Source organism: Littorina saxatilis, linkage group LG10 (assembly GCF_037325665.1).
Source record: "Littorina saxatilis isolate snail1 linkage group LG10, US_GU_Lsax_2.0, whole genome shotgun sequence".
Lineage (NCBI taxonomy): Eukaryota > Metazoa > Mollusca > Gastropoda > Littorinimorpha > Littorinidae > Littorina > Littorina saxatilis.
Window position 1 is genome coordinate 6,897,170 of NC_090254.1, and position 23,856 is coordinate 6,921,025.

At 40.2% G+C, this 23,856-nt stretch overlaps 1 protein-coding gene across 2 annotated transcripts; it reads left to right on the forward strand.

Annotated features, from left to right (window-relative positions):
• The first annotated feature begins 6,798 nt into the window (after window positions 1-6,798).
• Window positions 6,799-23,572, forward strand: LOC138978059 (uncharacterized). 2 transcript variants are annotated; one of them, XM_070350688.1, is made up of 10 exons: window positions 6,799-7,020; window positions 10,578-10,691; window positions 14,109-14,432; window positions 14,776-15,093; window positions 16,562-16,692; window positions 17,343-17,583; window positions 18,190-18,465; window positions 19,219-19,500; window positions 21,573-21,701; window positions 22,328-23,572. In XM_070350688.1, exons 2-10 carry the CDS (start codon window positions 10,625-10,627, stop codon window positions 22,390-22,392), a joined length of 1,833 nt encoding a protein of 610 aa, XP_070206789.1. In that variant the 5' UTR covers window positions 6,799-7,020; window positions 10,578-10,624; the 3' UTR covers window positions 22,393-23,572. The 2 variants fall into 2 exon arrangements, with proteins under 2 accessions (XP_070206789.1, XP_070206788.1); XM_070350687.1 differs by having other exon boundaries at window positions 6,799-6,998.
• Window positions 23,573-23,856: the final 284 nt, after the last annotated feature.

Here is a 23,856-nt window from a genome sequence, read left to right on the forward strand (position 1 = left end):
CACACACACACACATACATACACCACGACCCTCGTCTCGATTTCCCCTCTATGTTAAAACATTTAGTCAAAACTTGACTAAAATAATGTAAAAACCCACAAACTTAGAAAATAACAAGTCGCGTAAGGCGAAATAACAACATTTGTCAGTAAGTACTGGTGTCACATGACTGATGTGAACCAGTTGATTGGCTAATGGCGATGCGCTTAAATCTGTTAGCGCACTCTTGGAGTGCGCTAACTTTTCCACAGAGCGTATTCTTACGCCCTTTGCCAAAGCGAGACTGTACTCTCATTCTCAGAATTAATTAATGACATGTAGCTTATATTTTCCACAATACCAAATGACCATATATTCCCTGCTTCTCAATTAAAGCAGAAGTGGGTTTTTTTCTGACAGATTGCATGTGCCTGTGCCAGTGCCAGTGATCTAAAACTAGAAGCCGCTGTGTTTCATCTCATTTTCGCCGACTTGCATAGATTCTTCTCATAATATGCCGTGTTAGTGGCATGTAGCTTATCATCCACATTTCCAAATGATGAGTTAGTATACAATTCCCAGCGGCTAACAGAAAACACAAGTGTTATTCCGATAACGTACACAGCATTTGGAAGACTGATTCGATCGACTCTAGCAGACTACACTGAAATACGACTACATCAGTTCAGTAAATGAATGGTTTCCGAATTATTATTTCAAGGCAAGAACAATCGTAATCGAAAACGTGTAGGGTTCAGAACGTTCTTACCATATATAATTATAAGACTTATTACCAGCCTGCCTTATTCGTGCAGACTCAGTGACAGTGCAGACTGCAGTGGTTCGATTGTTCTAGCCTAGCAGTAGCAGACGACATAAACCCCGCTCAGCAAATTAACATGTTGGGCAAATGTGAACGAAAAAACGATGGGGATATAATACGTGTAGGGTTCAGAGCATTCTTACCGTTCATATTTAGACCCCTAGTATCAGACTCCCCGATGAGTGAAGATACAACACGAGATATATGCCACATTTATTTTGAAAATGTGCGAACAGTCGAGTCCTTCGTGGAATAGTCAATTCAAGGGGAGTCACTCCGCACAGTCAATCCATCGACGCTCGACTGAAGGTTTCGAATCGCAAATAATGAAGAGCAGAGTCCTTTCTCAGAGTTCAAATGAGGTCTCTCTGAAAGATCATCACTGTTCAGCTTTAACACTACACTGGAATTTACCAACAGAAATTAAAATGCGTGTGACGAAAGCACGACACACTTGAGACACCGGCCCACACAAAAGTAGATCTTACTGTACACGACCTGACCACACAGTTATGCCTATTCAAATGCGCGTAGCAAAGTGTGCGTTTGGAATCTTCTTTTTTCTATGGCGGTACTGACAATATCGTTATTGAAACAATCCCAGTGCACTAAGGGATTTATAGAGCAAATCTCGAAAATAATTATTGAACTCAGCGCTATGCGCTTCGTTCAATAATGAATTTTCTCGATTTGCTCTATAAATCCCTTAGTGCACTGGGATGTCTCAATAACTTAAATTAGTCAAGATGTCGAAGTCACAGAATGAAACTGAACGCACTGCTTTTTTCACCAAGACCACATACTCGTAGTTTCGTCAGTCCACCGCTCGTGGCAAAGGCAGTGAAATCGACAAGCCATGCAGAATAGTGCGGTAGTGGTCGCGCTGAGCAGGATAACACGCTTTTCTGTATGTCTATTCTTTTTAGCTTACTGAATTTGTTTTTAATCCAAACATATCCAATCTATATGTTTTTGGAATCAGGGACCGACAAGGAAGAAGATGAAATTGTATTTTTAAATTGATTTCGACAAATTAATTTTGATAATAATTTGTATATATTTAATTTTCAGAGCTTGTTTTTAATTCAAATATAACATATTTATATGTTTTTGGAATCAGAAAATGATGGAAAATAAGATAAACGTAAATTTGGATCGTTTTATAAAAAAAATATTTTTTCTACAATTTTCAGATTTTTAATGACCAAAGTCATCAATTAATTTTTAAGCCACCAAGCTGAAATGCAATACCGAAGTCCGGGCTTCGTCGACGATTACTTGACAAAAATTTCAACCAATTTGGTTGAAAAATGAGGGCGTGACAGTGCCGCCTCAACTTTCACGAAAAGCGGGATATGACGTCATCAAATACATTTATCAAAAAAATGAAAAAAAACGTATGGGGATATTATACCTAGGAACTCTCATGTCAAATTTCATAAAGATCGGTCGAGTAGTTTGGTCTGAATTGCTCTACACACACGCACGCACGCACGCACACACACACACACATACACCACGACCCTCGTTTCGATTCCCTCTCTATGTTAAAACATTTAGTCAAAACTTGACTAAATGTAACAAGTCGCGTAAGGCGAAAATACCACATTTAGTCAAGTAGCTGTCGAACTCACAGAATGAAACTGAACGCAATGCAACGCAGCAATACTCGTAGCATCGTCAGTCCACCGCTCATGGCAAAGGCAGTGAAATTGACAAGAAGAGCGGGGTAGTAGTTGCGCTGAGAAGGATAGCACGCTTTTCTGTACCTCTCTTTGTTTTAACTTTCTGAGCGTGTTTTTAATCCAAACATATCATATCTATATGTTTTTGGAATCAGGAACCGACAAGGAATAAGATGAAAGTGTTTTTAAATTGATTTCGAAAATTTAATTTTGATCATAAGTTTTATATTTTTAATTTTCAGAGCTTGTTTTTACTCCAAATATAACATATTTATATGTTTTTGGAATCAGAAAATGATGGAGAATAAGATGAACGTAAATTTGGATCGTTTTATAAAAAAATTGTTTTTTTTACAATTTTCAAATTTTTAACGACCAAAGTCATTAATTAATTTTTAAGCCACCAAGCTGAAATGCAATATCGAAGTCCGCGCTTCGTCGGAGATTACTTGACCAAAATGTCAACCAATTTGGTTGAAAAATGAGAGCGTGACAGTGCCGCCTCAACTTTCACGAAAAGCCGAATATGACGTCATCAAAGACATTTATAAAAAAAAAATGAGAAAAATATCTGCGGATATCATACCCAGGAACTCTCATGTCAAATTTCATAAAGATCGGTCAATTAGTTTAGTTTGAATCGCTCTACACACACAGACAGACAGACAGACAGACACACACACACACACACACACACACACACACACACACACACACACACACACACACACACACACACACACACACACACACATACACCACGACCCTCGTCTCGATTCCCCCCTCTACGTTAAAACATATAGTCAAAACTTGACTAAATGTAAAAAAGCAACTCGGGTAAATCTGGTACGACACAGTACCAGACATGTAGTTTTCTCTATTTTTGAATGTTATAATTTGTTTCATTGATTTTTTTTATTGATTTTTGTATTGATTTTTTGTATTAATTTGTTTAACTTGATTCTTTGGGCAGTCAAGGGGTTAAGACAGTTTACTCGGGAAGGAAGGAGTATGTAAGAGCCGTAATATCACTCCTTGTTAGCATTGTCCGCGTTCTCTCACCAATCATATGTCATCCTACAAGGTCTGTGTACACAATGGAGATATGAACACACGATCAAGTGTCAAGATGTGTGCCTCGGGGTGTTCATAGTACCTAACCCACTCACCCGTCACAACGCTGTGACAGGAAGAGAATGGCACACGATTCTCAACACAGTTGAACCCCTACCCCATCAAGAGCGGATCAAGATGTAAAGCGTTCATGTAAAGATCCTTCCCCCCCCCCCCCCTCTCAACTGTATTTATTTATTTATTTTATTTATATGGGAGATTTATATAGCGCTTGACGTTCTCTAAGCGCTTTTCATATTAATTTCTGCCGTGTGAGATGGATTTTTTTACACAATATATCACGCATTCACATCGGCCAGTAAATCTCAAGCCATTACGGCGAATATTTACTTTTCACGGCCTATCATTACAAGTCACACGGGTATTAACTCAAGACTTCCTCCTGCTGAGGTCTTGTCATAAGTGAGAGGTAGTCTAAAAAAAATCAATTTACGGATCTTATAAACAGAACATCTTAGGAAAGAGTTTATCAACCGAGGGACGTCTGAAATTGAGGGGTCGTTACAGAGGGTTGCACTGTATCAGAAAACAAGGCTAAGTATAGAATATTTGAGTCTTTTAAAACACAGCGTTAAAGAGTGTTGCACTGTATCAGAAAACAAGGCTAAGTATAGGATATTTGATTCTTTTGAAACACAGCGTTAAAGAGTGTTGCACTGTATCAGAAAACAAGGCTAAGTATAGGATATTTGATTCTTTTGAAACACAGCGTTAAAGAGTGTTGCACTGTATCAGAAAACAAGGCTAAGTATAGGATATTTGAGTCTTTTGAAACACAGCGTTAAAGAGTGTTGCACTGTATCAGAAAACAAGGCTAAGTATAGGATATTTGAGTCTTTTGAAACACAGCGTTAAAGAGTGTTGCACTGTATCAGAAAACAAGGCTAAGTATAGGATATTTGTGACCCTCCACGACGAAATGAGTCGCATGTCACATTTTCATGATTTTCATATTTTTACATTTTCTCACAGAGTTTTGTATGCTCTATCTAGTGGTGAAAACCGTTTTAGAAAAGAGCGAAAACTGTTTGAGTTATAAGCCTGTGACTAAGGTGACCCTCACACTGTTACCAGACACTCCCCGGACGTATATGAAGCCTAGCGCAGAACCGCGCGAGGTGACATGCGACTCATTTCGTGGTGGAGGGTCACATTTGAGTCTTTTGAAACACAGCGTTAAAGAGTGTTGCACTGTATCAGAAAACAAGGCTAAGTATAGGATATTTGAGTCTTTTGAAACACAGCGTTAAAGAGTGTTGCACTGTATCAGAAAACAAGGCGAAGTATAGGATATTTGAGTCTTTTGAAACACAGCGTTAAACGTTGGTACAAACTAATGCGGAAAACGAACTGGACCGTCTGCAAACAAGGCATTTCTCTACTATCTAATCTGTTTATCAATACAGATTTGCATAAGTAAGTCGTTTTGCTAATATAGTTGTTTGATTGACGATGTGATTCTGTGTTAGTTTGCGTGTCTATGTTAAACTTGTTTATGGATTTGTCTTTTACTTCAGGACAAGCTATGCTGCACAGGTGCGATCTTGAGCTCACACACACACACACACACACACACACACACACACACACACACACACACACACACACACACACACACACACACACACACACACAAACAAACACACACACACACATACACACACGTGACACACATTTATTTTCTCTCTCTCTCCCTCTCTCTCTCTCTCTCTCTCTCTCTCTCTCTCTCTCGCTCTCTCTCTCTTTCTATCTTCTTCTATCCCGTCTTTGTTGTGTGCATTCAACCTACGTGGTGAATTAAATCCAGAATAAGCAAGGGCCTAAAGAGCAGACGGTCATGTCTCGCCGCGTGTACGTAGAGGTTACATGCCGAGTCTCAGTGATTATCAAAAATAATGGTCGAAGTTAGCGGATCATGAAAAATGCGAGCTTTAGCGAGCTTTTTCATGACCGCGAACTGAGACCATTATTTTTGATAATCACTGAGACGAGGTGTGTAACCTCTTTATTCCTCCTTTCTTCAGTTATTCAAAGAAAAGAGGAGTTTTTTTGCGAAAGTTTGATCGAATCCTATTCTCTCAACCAGTCAACCTGCGCAGGCGATCGATTAATGCGCGGTTGTATAGTTCCGTGCAAATCATTCCATTCTGTTAACACTTCTTGTCAGTTTTCCTATTTTAGGCTAAAATCAAGTACACAGATATGCTGTTATTCTGCTGTGGCGGCAAAGGCAGATATTGTGTGTTCTGTATATGTTTTGGTATCGCTTAGGGTAATGTTTTTTCGTCAAATGGGACTAGCAGACGAACTTTTGCACCCGTGTTCCAACGTTAAAAACTGTATGAAGTTCAGTTTTCCGGGGGAAATAGTGTATGAAACCCCTTTATGTTGTTTAAATTGATGAGATGTGTGCATTTGGTTGCGTGTGATCTGTTTATTAAATGAAATATTGTTGAAAACTGACCGTCGGATTGCAGTCTGTTGTCGAAGGAACTGAGTGAAAAGAAGGGGAACTACTCTTGTCGCTAGACAAAGTATGAGTTACTTGTCTTGGGAAATTGCTTGTGATGAACGGCTTGAGCCACGGCAGATGAGATTCAGAAAACAACCGAACTCATGGATTTTATATGGAGATTTATGTGTTCAGGCCTGTAGTTGTTAATTTAAATGCGGTATGTTTGTATTGTTTGCTCCAGAGATGTATACTTCGTACATTAGAGCGTTCTGAACTTTTCAGTCGCAAAAAGTAGTACCGAAACAGAACAACCTCTCAACCCATTGCACTATCGAGGATTCAGGCTGTTGCTGGGTCGTTATTTGTTTGGTTGCTGGGTCATTATCGAAAAATAACTACCCCTACAAGTTTACAGAGGTAAAGAAGCAGAGGGGGGAATAAAGCGCGTTTCGCAACATACACACATTATGTGACCCAGATAGCGACAGGAAACAACCTAGCAGGTACATATCACAGTATATCCTACGTATGTAAATTAGGGTAAACGGAGGTAGGCCAGTGTACGATACATTCAGGTTTGTGCAGACGTCAACAAAGATTTGCTTTACTTCAGTATTCACCAGTGGCCTTCACGTGTGCAGACAATTGTTGTTGTCGTTGCCTGCCAGGAGAGCTTTTTATGCGCAGAAGAGTTTAACATGCAATAAAACGTTTAACAGTTACGCTTTTCGCACAACAGAATGAATAACACGTACAACACACGACGCACTTCTTGGGTTGAGAAACACTGACAGCGAACATGCCTTTCATTGAAACATTAATTAACTGTCCATGGTTCGCACCTCATTGGTGAACTAATTATCCAGGATAGTGTGGTGTCAATGGATGTACCAAGACCGCTGGCAATTATCCAGTTCTCAAAGTGGTTCCTTTTTCGAGTTGTAGTGAGAGATCTTCGTTTTAATTTATCGTGTTTGTAGTGAGAGATCTTCGTTTTAATTTATCGTGTTTGTAGTGAGAGATCTTCGTTTCAATGTCTCGTGTTTGTAGTGAGAGATCTTCGTTTCAATGTCTCGTGTTTGTAGTGAGAGATCTTCGTTTGAATGTCTCGTGTTTGTAGTGAGAGATCTTCGTTTCAATGTCTCGTGTTTGTAGTGAGAGATCTTCGTTTCAATGTCTCGTGTTTGTAGTGAGAGATCTTCGTTTCAATGTCTCGTGTTTGTGTTGAGAGATCTTCGTTTTAATGTTTCGTGTTTGTGTTGAGAGATCTTCGTTTCAATGTCTCGTGTTTGTAGTGAGAGATCTTCGTTTCAATGTCTCGTGTTTATAGTGAGAGATCTTTGTTTCAATGTCTCGTGTTTGTAGTTAGAGATCTTTGTTTCAATGTCTCGTGTTTGTAGTGAGATATATTCGTTTCAATGTCTCGTGTTTGTAGTGAGAGATCTTCGTTTCAATGTATCGTGTTTGTAGTGAGAGATCTTCGTTTCAATGTCTCGTGTTTGTAGTGAGAGATCTTCGTTTCAATGTCTCGTGTTTGTGTTGAGAGATCTTCGTTTCAATGTCTCGTGTTTGTGTTGAGAGATCTTCGTTTCAATGTCTCGTGTTTGTAGTTAGAGATCTTCGTTTCAATGTCTCGAGTTTGTAGTGAGAGATCTTCGTTTCAATGTCTCGTGTTTGTAGTGAGAGATCTTTGTTTCAATGTCTCGTGTTTGTAGTGAGAGATCTTCGTTTCAATGTATCGTGTTTGTAGTGAGATATCTTCGTTTCAATGTCTCGTGTTTGTAGTGAGAGATCTTTGTTTCAATGTCTCGTGTTTGTAGTGAGAGATCTTTGTTTCAATGTCTCGTGTTTGTAGTGAGAGATCTTTGTTTCAATGTATCGTGTTTGTAGTGAGAGATCTTCGTTTCAATGTATCGTCTTTGTAGTGAGAGATCTTTGTTTCAATGTCTCGTGTTTGTAGTGAGAGATCTTCGTTTGAATGTCTCGTGTTTGTAGTGAGAGATCTTCGTTTCAATGTATCGTGTTTGTAGTGAGAGATCTTTGTTTCAATGTCTCGTGTTTGTAGTGAGAGATCTTCGTTTCAATGTCTCGTGTTTGTAGTGAGAGATCTTCGTTTCAATGTATCGTGTTTGTAGTGAGAGATCTTCGTTTCAATGTATCGTGTTTGTAGTGAGAGATCTTCGTTTCAATGTCTCGTGTTTGTAGTGAGAGATCTTCGTTTCAATGTATCGTATTTGTAGTGAGAGATCTTCGTTTCAATGTCTCGTGTTTGTAGTGAGAGATCTTCGTTTCAATGTATCGTGTTTGTAGTGAGAGATCTTCGTTTCAATGTCTCGTGTTTGTAGTGAGAGATCTTCGTTTCAATGTATCGTATTTGTAGTGAGAGATCTTCGTTTCAATGTCTCGTGTTTGTAGTGAGAGATCTTCGTTTCAATGTCTCGTGTTTGTAGTGAGAGATCTTCGTTTCAATGTATCGTGTTTGTAGGGAGAGATCTTCGTTTTAATGTCTCGTGGAATGTTTGTGTTCGCTATATGACTGGGGGTAATGCTAGGCCAGTTATTGTTCTGCCTTGCATATTTGTGTCGCTACGTACGGGAACAGAGGTCACCGCCAGTGAGAACTCTAACCCTCTCTGAAAGGCACAGTCCTTCTCATTGGATAACAGCATCCCTTCACCGAAAATCAACATCCTGGCTGCTTTCTATACAGAGCGAGAATTTGGTTGATTTGGTTTAAACAAGTTTATTCAATAAATTCCATTGGTACTATTACCGCATACATGAAATAAGGAACATGGAGCACAACAAGCTAGGCTTATGAGCGTACTCTTAAAAGCAAATGAAATTTGGCGGACAATTTTAATATAACAAATTTGAAATAATGTCAAAATAATAATGGTAAATTATGGTAGACAAATATGTAACAATAAAAGGAAAAAAACCCAAAAGAACAAAAAAAAACAATGCTAAACTAACAACAGTACTCACACGCGCTCGCACACTCACTCGCACACACACGCATACAATGAATTCCACATGGTTGAAAATAAAATACTACCAGAACAAAGAAATGTAAACAGTACTGCACATGGTCGTTTCGAACATGGATGAGATAAATGCATTCATTATTCAAAACGTTTGCTTAATAAGATAAACCTGAATAACTGGTCAAATATCAATGCATTTTCGCTGTCTGACTTGTCTCTATTGCCATACAGAAAATCATCAGCGGTTAGCAAATCATAGTTGGGCAGTGTTGACAAGGTGACTTCACGTATTTGAAGAGATAAGGGGCAATGAAAAATATAGTGCTCCGCATTTTCAACAGGATAACCACAAGTGCATGACGGGTCGGGAATTAAATGTCTGTCAAATAGATCACTATTTAGATTGCTGATCCTCAATCTCAGTCTGCAATGGATAATTTCTGATTTTCGATCAGATGTGTATCTATACGAGGGAACAACAGAATCATCAGAACTAATACGTTTTTTAAATAACCCAATAGAATCAAGTTGTTTTACAGTATCTGGAAGCTCATTCCACAGGGAAGTCGAAGACAGAAAAAATGACTTTTTATACAATTCAGTTCGAGAGTGGGGAGTCTGTCTGTCAAGTGGTCTTCGTCTATGGTAAGGGTTCACAGAAGCAACGAGAGGAGGCAGACGTTCTAGTAAGTATGGTGGCACGCGTGCATTAACTAATTTGAAATACAAAATCAATTTGTGTCTTTTTCGCCTCTCCTTCAGTGTTGTAAATCCTGATTCATCGTACAATTTTTGGTGACTCGTGCCACGAACTGCACCTATAATTTTAAAGCAATTATTTCATCAAAACATACTCTGACGAGAACGCATCCAGGCTGTTGATTTTCGGCATGTATTCAAGTGGGTTATGTCCTTAACTCATTGAAAACTCCGGGCAGATCTGAGATAATGAGCAGACTGTTTTTACGGAAGGAGTGTGCCTTTAACAAAACTGGCTGTACCTTTAACAAAACTGGCTGGGTCTCAAGTTTCCATTTGCTCTTTGGGAGATGTTAAGGCCAAAAAAAAAAGTTGTACGTTTCTGGTCACCCGACCCTACCTTGTTTTTTCCCGCCGACCCTAGACTTTTTTTTATTGCATTTGTGAAAAAGAAAAAAGAAAAAAAAGCGTCAAACGACAGACGGCAGACGACACAAGGGGGATAACCCCGCATCCCTTTTGTCTCATTTGTTTTGTAATGTGTTGTCTTTCTCTTTGTATAGTAAGTCCAGTCTCTTTGCGTCACTGTATAGTTATTTTCTACCCTGACCAAAAAACAAAACAAAATAAAAAAAATAAAAAAAATCCCTACCTACCTACCCTATTTTTTGTAGCCATGTTACCAGAAACATACAACTTTTTTGGGGGGGCCTAACGCCGAGAGAATATTACTTGTGCTTGAAGTGTTGGGGAGGTAAGTTTTCAAAACTGTAGTCATGTCTTGACACTTGGCATTTTGTGCATCGTCACTGGAGAGGGCTCACGCAACGATTTCCCAACGGCCTCAGAGCAGTGTGTGAGTATGTGGGGACTGAGAAAGCTTGCCCTTGTCATTGTGATGGTTCTACACATGACGTCATGCGTCTCAGGTATTACCGCTTTTGCATACTAGCTCATACGCCGTTTTAGAGAGACAGAGACTGATAGACAGACAGAAAAAACGATCCAGTTGGAACAGACATCGAGCTAGCAAACATTCTTGAACAAAGCTTAAACATGTCAATACTAATGATACAATGTCATGAAATACTGCCTTATAGATGTCAATACTAATCATACAATTGTTGATTTTGTTTTGCATTCTACTCTCTTAATCTTAGACAATATGTGATAACCGGCAAGGTGCTGACTTTCTTTTGTGCATTGTTGATGGTGAATGCATGTTAATTTATTTTTAATATACTTTCTTATGTGATAACCAATGTGCTATATTTTCTCAGGACAAAGAACAAATGTTTATCTTGAATGTTTTATGTATGTTATTATTACGGACACAAACGCTCAGCAATGTAATTTCTCTTTTAGAGATTAATAAAGTTATTGTATTGTATTGTATTGTATTGCAATGTTATGAAATACTGCCTTATAGATGTCAATACTAATCATACAATGTTATAAAATACTGCCTTATAGATGTCAATACTAATCATACAGTGTTATGAAATACTGCTTTAAAGATGTCACTACTAATCATACAATGTTATAAAATACTGCCTTATAGATGTCAATACTAATCATACAATGTTATAACATACTGCCGTACACGCAGACAGACTAACAGAGCGTCACAGCGATGTACGAATAAGCACAATTGAATGTGACAGAAGGAGATTAGAAATACTTAAGATTGTTCCTTTCATAAAACGTGTGTTTTACTTGAGCGATCGCCTTTCTCATTGTAAATGACCTTCTTCTTGCAAAAGACGATTCTGATGTGAAAGCTTAAACTTTAATGAGCACCATTTCGCAGACTTGAAAACTCACGATGCATTTCTGACCCTAAGACGAGACCTACAAATGTAACGTGTTGTTCTTACATAGATAAAACGTTCCAATAAGCTGCCTTGGTTTTACATTTAGTCAAGTTTTGACTAAATGTTTTAACGTAGAGGGGGGAATCGAGACGAGGGTTGTGGTGTATGTGTGTGTGTGTGTGTGTGTGTGTATGTGTGTCTGTCTGTCTGTCTGTCTGTCTGTCTGTGTGTGTGTGTGTGTGTGTGTGTGTAGAGCGATTCAGACCAAACTACTGGACCGATCTTTATGAAATTTGACGTGAGAGTTCCTGGGAATGATATCCCCTGACAATTTTTTCTTTTTTTCGATAAATATCTTTGATGACGTCATATCCGGCTTTTTGTAAAAGTTGAGGCGGCACTGTCACACCCTCATTTTTCAATCAAATTGATTGAAATTTTGGCCCAGCAATCTTCGACGAAGGCCGGACTTCGGTATTGCATTTCAGCTTGGTGGCTTAAAAATTAATTAATGACTTTGGTCATTAAAAATCTGAAAATTGTAAAAAAAAAGAAAAAATTTAAAACGATCCAAATGTACGTTTATTTTATTCGTCATCATTTTCTGATTCCAAAAACATATAAATATGTTATATTCGGATTAAAAACAAGCTCTGAAAATTATTCCTTGTGGATTCCTGATTCCAAAAACATATAGATGTGATATGTTTGGATTAAAAACACGCTCAGAAAGTTAACAAGTCGCGTAAGGCGAAAATACAATATTTAGTCAAGTAGCTGTCGAACTCACAGAATGAAACTGAACGCAATGCCATTTTTCAGCAAGACCGTATACTCGTAGCATCGTCAGTCCACCGCTCATGGCAAAGGCAGTGAAATTGACAAGAAGAGCGGGGTAGTAGTTGCGCTAAGAAGGATAGCACGCTTTTCTGTACCTCTCTTTGTTTTAACTTTCTGAGCGTGTTTTTAATCCAAACATATCATATCTATATGTTTTTGGAATCAGAAACCGACAAGGAATAAGATGAAAGTGTTTTTAAATTGATTTGGACAATTTAATTTTGATAATAATTTTTATATATTTAATTTTCAGAGCTTGTTTTTAATCCGAATATAACATATTTATATGTTTTTGGAATCAGCAAATGATGGAAAATGAGATAAACGTAAATTTGGATCGTTTTATAAATTTTTATATTTTTTTTACAATTTTCAGATTTTTAATGACCAAAGTCATTAATTAATTTTTAAGCCACCAAGCTGAAATGCAATACCAAAGTCCGGGCTTCGTCGAAGACTACTTGACCAAAATTTCAACCAATTTGGTTGAAAAATGAGGGCGTGACAGTGCCGCCTCAACTTTCACGAAAAGCCGGATATGACGTCATCAAAGACATTTATCCAAAAAATGAAAAAAATGTTCGGGGATTTCATACCCAGGAACTCTCATGTCAAATTTCATAAAGATCGGTCCAGTAGTTTAGTCTGAATCGCTCTACACACACACACAGACACACACACACACACACACACACACACACACACACACACACACACACACACGCACACACACACGCACGCACATACACCACGACCCTCGTTTCGATTCCCCCTCGATGTTAAAATATTTAGTCAAAACTTGACTAAATATAAAAAGAATAGAGATAAAGAAAAGCGTGCTATCCTTCTCAGCGCAACTACTACCCCGCTCTTCTTGTCAATTTCACTGCCTGTGCATCGAGCGGTGGACTGACGATGCTACGAGTATACGCTCTTGCTGTAAAAATGCAGTGAGTTCAGTTTCATTCTGTTAGTTCGACAGCTTGAATAAATGTTGTAATTTCGCCTTACGCGACTTGTTTTTGTATCCTGAAGTTTGGAACGTTAGCAGTCTGTCTGGTTTTGGATTTCTTCCTATTTGATGGATGGAACATTGATATCATCGCTGGAACATCGAGCTTTTGTTGTCTGCTTACTTCTGAAGGATGTTATGAGTGGTATTCGTCTCGTGGATAGTGGGTTATATCCCATGTCTGTGTAAGGGAGATTTCCGCAGGTAGGGATGGGACCAGACCGCAAGCTAACATCGTCAATTAGCCATTAAAAACTCCTCCTCTCCGCTCTCCTCTCATACAAATCCAACATTTGGAGCCGTTTTCCGGGAGACCTACATGCGTTTTTTCTGTTTCTTCGAGAGATAAAACATCCGTGAATGTGCAAATGTGAATGTCTCAATGCTGCACTCTTTCTAAAGCAAAAAGGTTTTCTTGGCTAAAGATCACAGAATTTTCTCTTTTAGATTTCTGACCATCCGGCGAACAAGTTATCGGTACCCCAACAAATTTACATCTCGACTTTCAATATTGATCGTTTTATGCGTGCAGTCTGGCAGTCACAACGGCACACTTGCCCGCGACCAGACCCATATGTTTTTACTCAAATTCATCCCGGATTTTTGACAAGGTTTTGCTTGCAAAAAAGAGTGATTTTCCTTGACCTTGACCCATGGCCAGGTCTTTTTCTTTTTTTCAGAAGCAGCACGGCTACTGACCTGTGAGAGCTTTATTTACGTAGAGAGGCGTGACGACCCTTACATACGTTGCTCGGCTGACCAGACCAGCACTGTAGAGTGGACGCTGCTCACCAAGGATGGAGCCGCTCTTCATCTCGGCACGTGTTATGGACCAGCCAATTGTAGCTCGTCTTACAACGCCTCCACGTTGAAGTTCCCGCACGTGGGGAGCTTTTATATCAAACTGTTCAAAATTGGTTCAGAGTTGTCTGGCAATCTGACGTGTCGGGAGACCTTGGTTGACGGTACTGTTGATTCTGACACCTGTGAACTGAAAATCGTGCGTAAGTATTTGAAAGGGTGTGTGTGCATGTGTGTGTGCATGTAAGTGTGTGTGTGTGTGTGTGTGTGTGTGTGTGTGTGTGTACGCGCGCGCACGCGCGTGTGTGTGTGTGTGTGTGTGTGTGTGTGTGTGTGTGTGTGTGTGTGTGTGTGTGTGTGTGTGTGTGTGTGTGTGTGTGTGTGTGTGTGTGATATAAAGAAAGAAAGGCAGACATAGATAAATAGACGGACAGATACAAAGACAGGTAGACCATAATTTAAGCATTGCGAAGTCTTCATTCATATTCCAGTGAAGTGAAGCTTTACCACCATGTGTTTCTTACAAACTCATTTCTATATTCACAGGTGTAAAAATGTTTGTACTACCCGAGGCCCGCGAAGACGGACTGGTCAGTTTTACGAGATGCTACACCTCTCCTTACGCCCCCAGCACAGTGACCTGGACACTGACCAATTCCACTGGACAGACACTGGACCTTGGAACCTGTGTAGACGTTGGTAATTGCACCTCACCATTGGGCCCTACTGTCACCGTGACGAAGACCAAAGACTACAGCAACTTGAGAGTGGAAGGGGTTGGGAGAAACTTCAGTGGGACGTGGTCGTGTTTGTACACATACAATGGGTCCACGGAGGCCGATTCTAGAACGCTAGAAGTTTTCAGTGAGTATCTTTCTGCTGCATTATTTGTTCATTCAGTCGTGTGTGTGTTTTTTTTACATTTAGTCAAGTTTTGACTAAATGTTTTAACGTAGAGTGGGGGAATCGAGACGAGGTGTATGTGTGTGTGTGTGTGTGTGTCTGTGCGTGTGTGTGTGTAGAGCGATTCAGAGTAAACGACTGGACCGATCTTTATGAAATTTGACATGAGAGTTCCTGGGAATGATATCCCCGGAGGTTTTTTTCTTTTTTTCGATAAATGTCTTTGATGACGTCATATCCGGCTTTTTGTAAAAGTTGAGGCGGCACTGTCACACCCTCATTTTTCAATCAAATTGATTGAAATTTTGGCCAAGCAATCTTCGACAAAGGCCGGACTTCGGTATTGCATTTCAGCTTGGTGGCTTAAAAATTAATTAATGACTTTTGTCATTAAAAATCTGAAAATTGTAATTAAAATTATTTTTTTATAAAACGACCCAAATTTACGTTTATTTTATTCTTCATTATGTTCTGATTCCAAAAACATAAATATGTTATATTTGGATTAAAAACAAGCTCTGAAAATTAAAAATATAAAAATTATGATCAAAATTAAATTTCCGAAATCGTTTTAAAAACTATTTCATCTTATTTCTTGTCGGTTCCTGATTCCAAAAACATATAGATATGATATGTTTGGATTAAAAACACGCTCAGAAAGTTAAAACGAAGAGAGGTACAGTAAAGCCTGCTATGAAGCACAGCGCAACCGCTACCGCGCCAAACAGGCTCGTCACTTTCACTGCCTTTTGCACTAGCGGCGGACTACGTTCAGTTTCATTCTGTGAGTTCCACAGCTTGACTAAATGTAGTAGTTTCACCTTACGCGACTTGTTTCAATGTGTCCTTGTTTTCGTTGTAATCCTCTTATCTGCTTCTTTATGTCGTCGCGTTTGACCTATACTATCCTTAAAAGAAGAGAGAGAGAGAGACAAACAGACAGACAGACAGAAAGACAGACAGACAGAAAGAGACAGAGACAGAGAGAAAAAAAGAGACAGAGACAGACAGACAGACAGACAGACAGACAGAAACAGAGAGAAGGGAGGGAGGGAGATCGAGGCAGACAGACATACAAGCAGACAGAGAACGAGACAGAGAGAACGAGACAGAGAGAACGAGACAGAGAGAACGAGACATAGAGAACGAGACAGAGAGAACGAGACAGAGAGAACGAGACAGAGAGAACGAGACAGAGAGAACGAGACAGAGAGAACGAGACAGAGAGAACGAGACAGAGCGAGGGAGACAAACACGTGCAGAGACGGACATACAGACAGACAGACAAACAGACAGACAGATACATAGGCATAGGCAGAGATAGACAGAGACGATTCCAAACATCAAAATAACGTTTTCATGTAGATAAATGGAACCTTAAGCATCTCGACTGCTTGAACAATTATTTTGCAATCACTCCCATCGACAGCTGTACCATTGGTTGACAACTGCCACGTGGAAATCAGAGAGCACAACTGGGCAGCCATCTTAACGTGTGACGTCACCAACGCCTTCTCAACCTCCGAAATGTATGAATTCCGAGTGCATCAATCCTTCAGGGCAAGTACAATTTGTATCAAAAGTATGTTTCCGTATGGTATTGCTAAGCATAACGGTAGCATTCAAATGAAGCGTCCCACGTTGATTCTCCTTGAAAAAAGTCACGCTCATCTTGAAAATAGGTTCAATGAAATTAATCCGATCTCAAAGCAAGTCAATATAGAAGATGTCCCACCATTTACATCACACTAGCTGTTACGATCCTCTTCGTCTTCCTTGAAATGAGTGCACTTTTTTTTAAATTTAATGGGAAGATTTTCCGTCTTTGTATTACTACAGCCTCGCTTCTTTCTAATTCTGCGCAGAATTGGGTTTGCATAATAGTTTTGTAAATAACACTCTGAAAATTCATCGATTACAAAATTCCCATTAGGCACCAACAATGGCCAGGCTGTAGGTTGTTTGTGTCAAAGCAAGGCAAGGCAAGGTAAATAGTGTATTCAAGAAACCCCACTGAGGGTACATGACAAAATAGTTAAAAAAAATACAAGAACAAGAAAGAAATGCAGATTGTTTCTACGAATACATGTATAAACTCATTCCGGAATGTTGCTCTGGTGTAAAAGCTTAGACAGGTCTGTGGTTGTAAACATGATCGTTTACACGGGGAAATAAGTGGCTTTCTTTTTACATCACTGTTGGTTTTACAGGCGACAACGGACGCGACACTAGGCAATGCCAATGACTTCATCACAGAGGAACGTCAGTCGTACAGTGACTCGTTGACATCTTACACCGACACCAACACCGGTAAACTCTACAACAGGGGGCGCATGATCTACTCCTGGCACCTCCCTCCCACCCCGGGTATCTACTACAGATTCAAGGTGTACACGTATTACGGCTTCTCTGACGTACGGAGCTTTACCGTGAACGAGAGGTTCAATGTTAGTAAGTATGCTGGCTAGTTTTAAAATTTGTTATTTTTGGATAAGACGGTGTTGGTGGTGGTGGTGTTGGTGTTGGTGGTGGGGGTGTTCCCCCTAGAGACAAATTTTAAAAAAAAGTTTTTAAAGAAGATCAAGGTGTTTAACAAGATTTGCAGTATCAAGTGTGACAAGACATGAGTTTTTGTTAGAACCTTCTTCATTTTGATTTGATAAATAGTTCCATAAAACGGAGACCACCATATGTACATTGCGAAGGGAAACAAAATTGAATCAGTCCCGCATGGGTTGAAGGGACGTTAAAAACTTTGAACCAACCAACCAACCAACCACCCAACCAACCAACCAACCAACCAACCAACCAACCAACCAACCAAACTACCAACCAACCAACCAACCAACCAACCAACCAACCAAACTACCAACCAACCAACCAACCAACCAAACTACCAACCACCCAACCAAACTACCAACCACCCAACCAAACTACCAACCACCCAACCAACCAACCAAACTACCAACCAACCAACCAACCAAACTACCAACCACCCAACCTAGCTTGTCTGCGGAGAGTAGAGGTTAACAACATGTTAACGCTTTTCTTTCCCAGCCGCACCCAGCAAAGCTACCCACAACTGTAGCGATCTCGGCTACATCCCCGAGACTGGCGTGGTGCCGTGTGTCTGTACCGCTGATTTTCTGGGGTACCCCACAGGACGGCTGGTCTGGATGCTAGGCAACGACACCATTGCAACTGCAGACTACGGTGCTAAGGAAGTGACGTTCCCCTCAGGTAAAGTGAGCAGAGAGGATGACGGGAAGATGGTCACGTGTCAGCTGGACTGGTTGCAGCCAATGATCGCCAAGCTCACAGACAGCGTGGCATGTAAGTTCTGTTTTTTTGCTGCTCTGTTGTGGACTGATTAAAGATTCGTTGCTTTTGAACTGATCTAGTCAGCCAAAGAAACTAACTCGAAATACATGGACAAAATTAAAAACACCGCCAAAATAATACGATATTATTTTAAGATTGAAGTGTTTCTCCTCTTCCTTGTTCTGTCCCATTAGAAGGGACATGCGTTGTCGAATACTCCATTCCAGATGCCGGTTTCATGGATTCGCGGTCGTCACACTGTCAGTCGGACCACTGCTTCGTCGCCCGACTGCGGTTGTCCGCACGCGGTACTTGGAGAGGACAGCGTTGTAATCGGGCAATCACCTGTGCAAAAAAACACATTCGGCAAACTGAAATATTTGTCATGAAACCCGATTTGATCGGATTACTGTAATTTGGCTCATTGAAATGTAGTTGACCGACTGTGCTGCTGGCCTATGAATCCTGGTAGCCATCGTGCAGCTTGATGCGAGGTGGGGCTGCCGACGCTCAGGTGCGTCTCAATCACCACTGCACGCGACACAGTTCTAAAAGCTGTGTTTCGCACCACGGTCTTTGTTTAACATCTCGAACGAACAAGATATAGTTAGTAAATACATTCTGGAGTTAAGAACAATTCTTAAGATAACTCCTGCTGATTTGACGAACATTCGAACTCGTATTCTTCCTCTTTCAGTCTTCTTGTCAATAAGCTAGATGTAAACGTTCTTAAAAAGGTTCTAACGAAGTTTTTCTTTCCTTCAGACGGACCAGACAACGTGAGCCTGCAAGTTGCTGTGTCTTATGAAATCAGCAACAACATAAAGGTCAACGTCATCAGTGACGTCATCAAGGTGGAACCGCTGAGATGGAGCATGGTGCAGTGGGGAGGTCTGTGTCAAGGTCAGCAAGGGTTCACTTGTACTCTGACCCCGAGATCTGCCGCAGAGGTTGACGGGAAGACTGTGACGTACAGAGTGACCAACGCTGCCAATAATGGACACAGCGCTGAGGCCTCGGTCGTCATCAGGCTGAGTGGACGGCTAGGTAAATGATTAATTAGATGCACATTCAACACAGAAACAAGGAGCGTGAACTCACCATGGCCAGCAATACATACGGACAGACATAGCATGTTCGAGGGTCCAGCTGTGGACGTGTGTTTGTTATTACCTGTATTTAAAAACAGTCAATTTTATACTAGGCTTAAGAAGAAAACTTGTTCAGGATGATTCGTACTATCTTGTGTTAAAAGGGTCAAGCGTTAATCTCTTAATCGTGTTTGCTCTACCCTGGTCAATGTTTGAGTGGTACGACCAAAGAGGGTACATTCAATGGCGGAGGAGCCTCAGTGACGCGCCACACTGACCTCACTAGCCAGTCAGTGCCGGATGCACGTTTTTCACACCTGTTAAGGTCGGTTTAACTGCATTCGTCGGTCAGACTCTTGTTTTATGAGCCTGATAGTTTTAAGAAGCACGAGAGTTCAAACTAATATATAAATATGTGACGCTTAGTGTGGGGCTCTTTTGGGGTGTAAACTTGACGTTTTTCCTCTTGGTCTGAAGAAAGGTACAAACAAGACTCACACCGCGGAAAACTGCAAACAAGTCTTTTTGACAGATGATAGTTCTACCGGTTCTGAACAACTTTTCTCCTTAAGCTATATAAAAAGTTTGTTTTGACTTCTTTTAAATAACAAATTAAAACAAGTCGCGTGAAGCGATATAAAAACATTTAGTCAAGATCAACAACACTGACCAATCATCGCCGAGACTACATTCAGATAGTCTCGGCTAACCATACCAAAGACCGAGACGGGTCACGCTCGCCGCCGCGTAGCACGTGTCCGTGGTACTTACAGAACCTATTTTCTTTCATTCTGAGCACAGCTTTAGAGAAAACAACATGACATATCTATATATTGTTGAATTCAGGAGAAGATGAGGAATACAATGCAATATTTTTTAAATCTGTTTTTGAAAATTTGATTCTAATGACAACTTTAATTAGCAAACTAATCAACTAATTATTAAGCTTCCAGGCTGAAATGCAATGCCATAGTCCGGACTTCGTCGAAAATTGCTTAACCAAAATGTCAATCAATTTGGTTGAAAAATGAGGGTGTGACAGTGCTGCCTCAACTTTCGTAAAAAAACGGATATGACGTCATCAAAGACATCTATCGAAAAATTGAAAAAAATAGGGGTGGGGATAATATACCCAAGAAATCTCATGAAAAGTTTCATGAAGATCGGTACAGTGGTTTTCTCGGAATGACTTTACACACGGCGGGGATGTAGCTCATCCTGTAATCCATGTCAGAGTTTGGTGGGTTATAGAAACACGAAAATACCCAGCATGCTTCCTCCGAAAGCGGCGTATGGCTACCTAAATGGCGGGGTAAAAACGGTCATACACGTAAAAGCCGTGGGAGTTTCAGCCCATGAACGAACAAACAAACAAACAAACTTTACACACACACACACACACACACACACACACACACATACACATACACACACACACACACACACAGAAATACATACATACATACATACATACATACATACATACATACATACATACATACATACATACAAATACACATACACATACACACATACATACATACATACATACACACACCACCACCCTTGTCTCGATTCCCCGTCTATGTTAAAACATGTACATAGTCAAAACTTGACTAAATGTAAAAACGTCCAACGCTTGCCCTCAGTGTTGGCAATGAAGTCTTCCTCTATGCAATACTTGATAATCGGAATGTGTCTACCTACGTGTTTGTATTAATCGTCAAGGTATGTTCAGATTCCTTTGTTTGCTAATAATCTCTCACCAGGAGTCAATATTTGACTGAATGTCGTGTTAGAGGCAAGAAATAGAGAGGGAGGTGAGTGTGTGTGTTTCTGTGTGTGTGTGTGTGTGTGTGTGTGTGTGTGTGTGTATATATATATGCGTGTGTGTGTGTGTATGTGTGTGTGTATGTGTGTGTGTGTGTGTGTGTGTGTGTGTGTTTTTGTTTATAGCAATCTGCATGCGGGCACTTGCCCTTTCTAATGAAAAGAAAGGTCAAGAATTAATATAACTTTTACTTGCAGGTCAGACCCAAGAGCAGAGCCAGAGTGACCAGTATCGTCCTGCAACGATCGGTGTGGGCGTCGCACTGGCCGTAGTTTCCATCCTCTTCGTCGCCCTCGTCATTATTATGTGTCGACGCCGTCATCCAGGTGAGTAGTAGCAGTGTCAGAGGTAGGCCCTATTACGATTTTGTAAGACTTCAAAAGAAGAAAATCTTTACACGAAAGGTACATTCCCTTTCGTATGGGCTATCTTGTTAACTATATAATAGGCTAGCAAGTGTTACTAGAGCATCTTTGAGGTCCGACTTACTCTGCTGAAGCTTCTGTTTCCTTACCTTTTTTAATATTCAATGATAGCTCATGGACAATGACTGTGGCAAGTTTGCTCGTGCTAGCGTTGAGCAAAAAGACGTTGTAGTCTTGTACGCATCAAACGAGTACAGAAAGAGGCCCAGGAGAGCTCAATCACATGAAGCAAGGATTGCCAGAAGAGAAGATAGCCTCCGGAGGGATAAAACTGAAGCTGAAGTAGAAGCAGGTATTTCCTATCAAGCCGGTGCATACTGCCTCAAGATTGTGAGATACGCGTGTTTGGTATAACATTTCGGGGAAAGTAAAGTTGTTGAAAATCAACATTTTCTTTTGGTTTTCGCTTGATAATTTCATTAGTATCAAAGATATTGACCTGACAAGTTTGTGTGTGTGTGTGTGCGTGTGTGTGTGTGTGTGTGTGTGTGTGTGTGTGTGTGTGTGCGTGCGTGTGTGTTTTGCAGACGGAGATTCAGCGTATGGCGCCACCGCGACAGGATCAGAAACAGAGGATTCCACAAACCTGTAACTATCACAGAAGGATTTCACACCCCATCTAACTACCGCAGAAGGATTCCACTAACTTCGTACAATCACATGGGATTCTAATGACCTCAAACTACCACAGGAGGAGCTCACCAAACGTCTAACTTTCACAGGAAGATATGACTAACTTTCAACTATCACTGGGGCAATAAACTAACTGTTATGGGTGTGCTTGTTATCATATGTGAACGTATGTGTTTAATGCGTTGGATAAGGATAAGATTTTATATAGTCCATGAGGGTAACCTCACAGAAATTCGGGCTGCTTTCTCCCTGGGGAAAGCGAGCTGCCATACAGTATACGGCGCTACCCATTTTTTTTTCCTGCATGCGTGTATTCATGTTTCCAAGCCCTGAGACTTAATGCCGTGTGAGATGGAATTTTTTTTTACACTTTATTCCAAGTCACACGGGTATTTGGTGGACATTTTTATCTATGCCTATACAATTTTGCCAGGAAAGACCCTTTTGTCAATCGTGGGATCTTTAACGTGCACACCCCAATGTAGTGTACACGAAGGGACCTCGGTTTTTCGTCTCATCCGAAAGACTAGCACTTGAACCCACCACCTATCATTGAATGTCCTAATAATTCTAAAGGAATGCAAGTTATAATCGTTTACAGGCTGGCTGGATGTGTCAAAAAAATGTTTCATTTGAATGTAATATTGTATTGGACAATAACGTGTTGTTATCATCATTAGAGGAAACCATTTACTTTTTACAACCAGAAGTGGATACCATTAACCTCTACCTATCACAGGAGGATTCCACCAACCTAATGTTGTTACTGCGTTGGCTTGGTACGCTGTTTTTCTACTTTACCATTTGTTCAGTGGGATTTATACCCATACAACTCCTGTACAAGCCAGACCGTGGATGTAACCTAATGTCAACATTCGACCAGAGACCTGTATCAAAGAAAATGGTGAATCATACAATCATGATGTGTGCTTTTGTAGCGTGTTAACAAAACATGTCATTGTTTGCCCCTGTAACTTTAAATCTGAAGTCCATTTATGAATGTGTTTAACTTTTTTCCTTCTCTTTAACATAAAACTACGGGACAGTGACGAACTATTTACGTAACCTGGTATATCAACCATTGCACAAAAGTACTTTTCTAACACAAATCGTCTAATTAAAATCATCGTACGCTCAAGTTTGAAAGGAACATGTCTCACTTTATCAAGATTGAGTCAGTTTTGTTTTGTGCGTCGCCGTGTGTGTGTGTGTGTAGAATAGAATAGAATAGAATAGAATAATGTTTATTGTCATGAACCAGTAAAGTTATTGACACAACAAACAACAAATAATGCATTATACAATGCTAAAACAATCCGTAACAAATTTGCCAAGACGAACTTGAACTTCGTCTTCTAAAAATAAGTTACTTGGATTTTTGTTAGCATATTTCATATTGATATGTGAAGCATCTTCTTTAAAT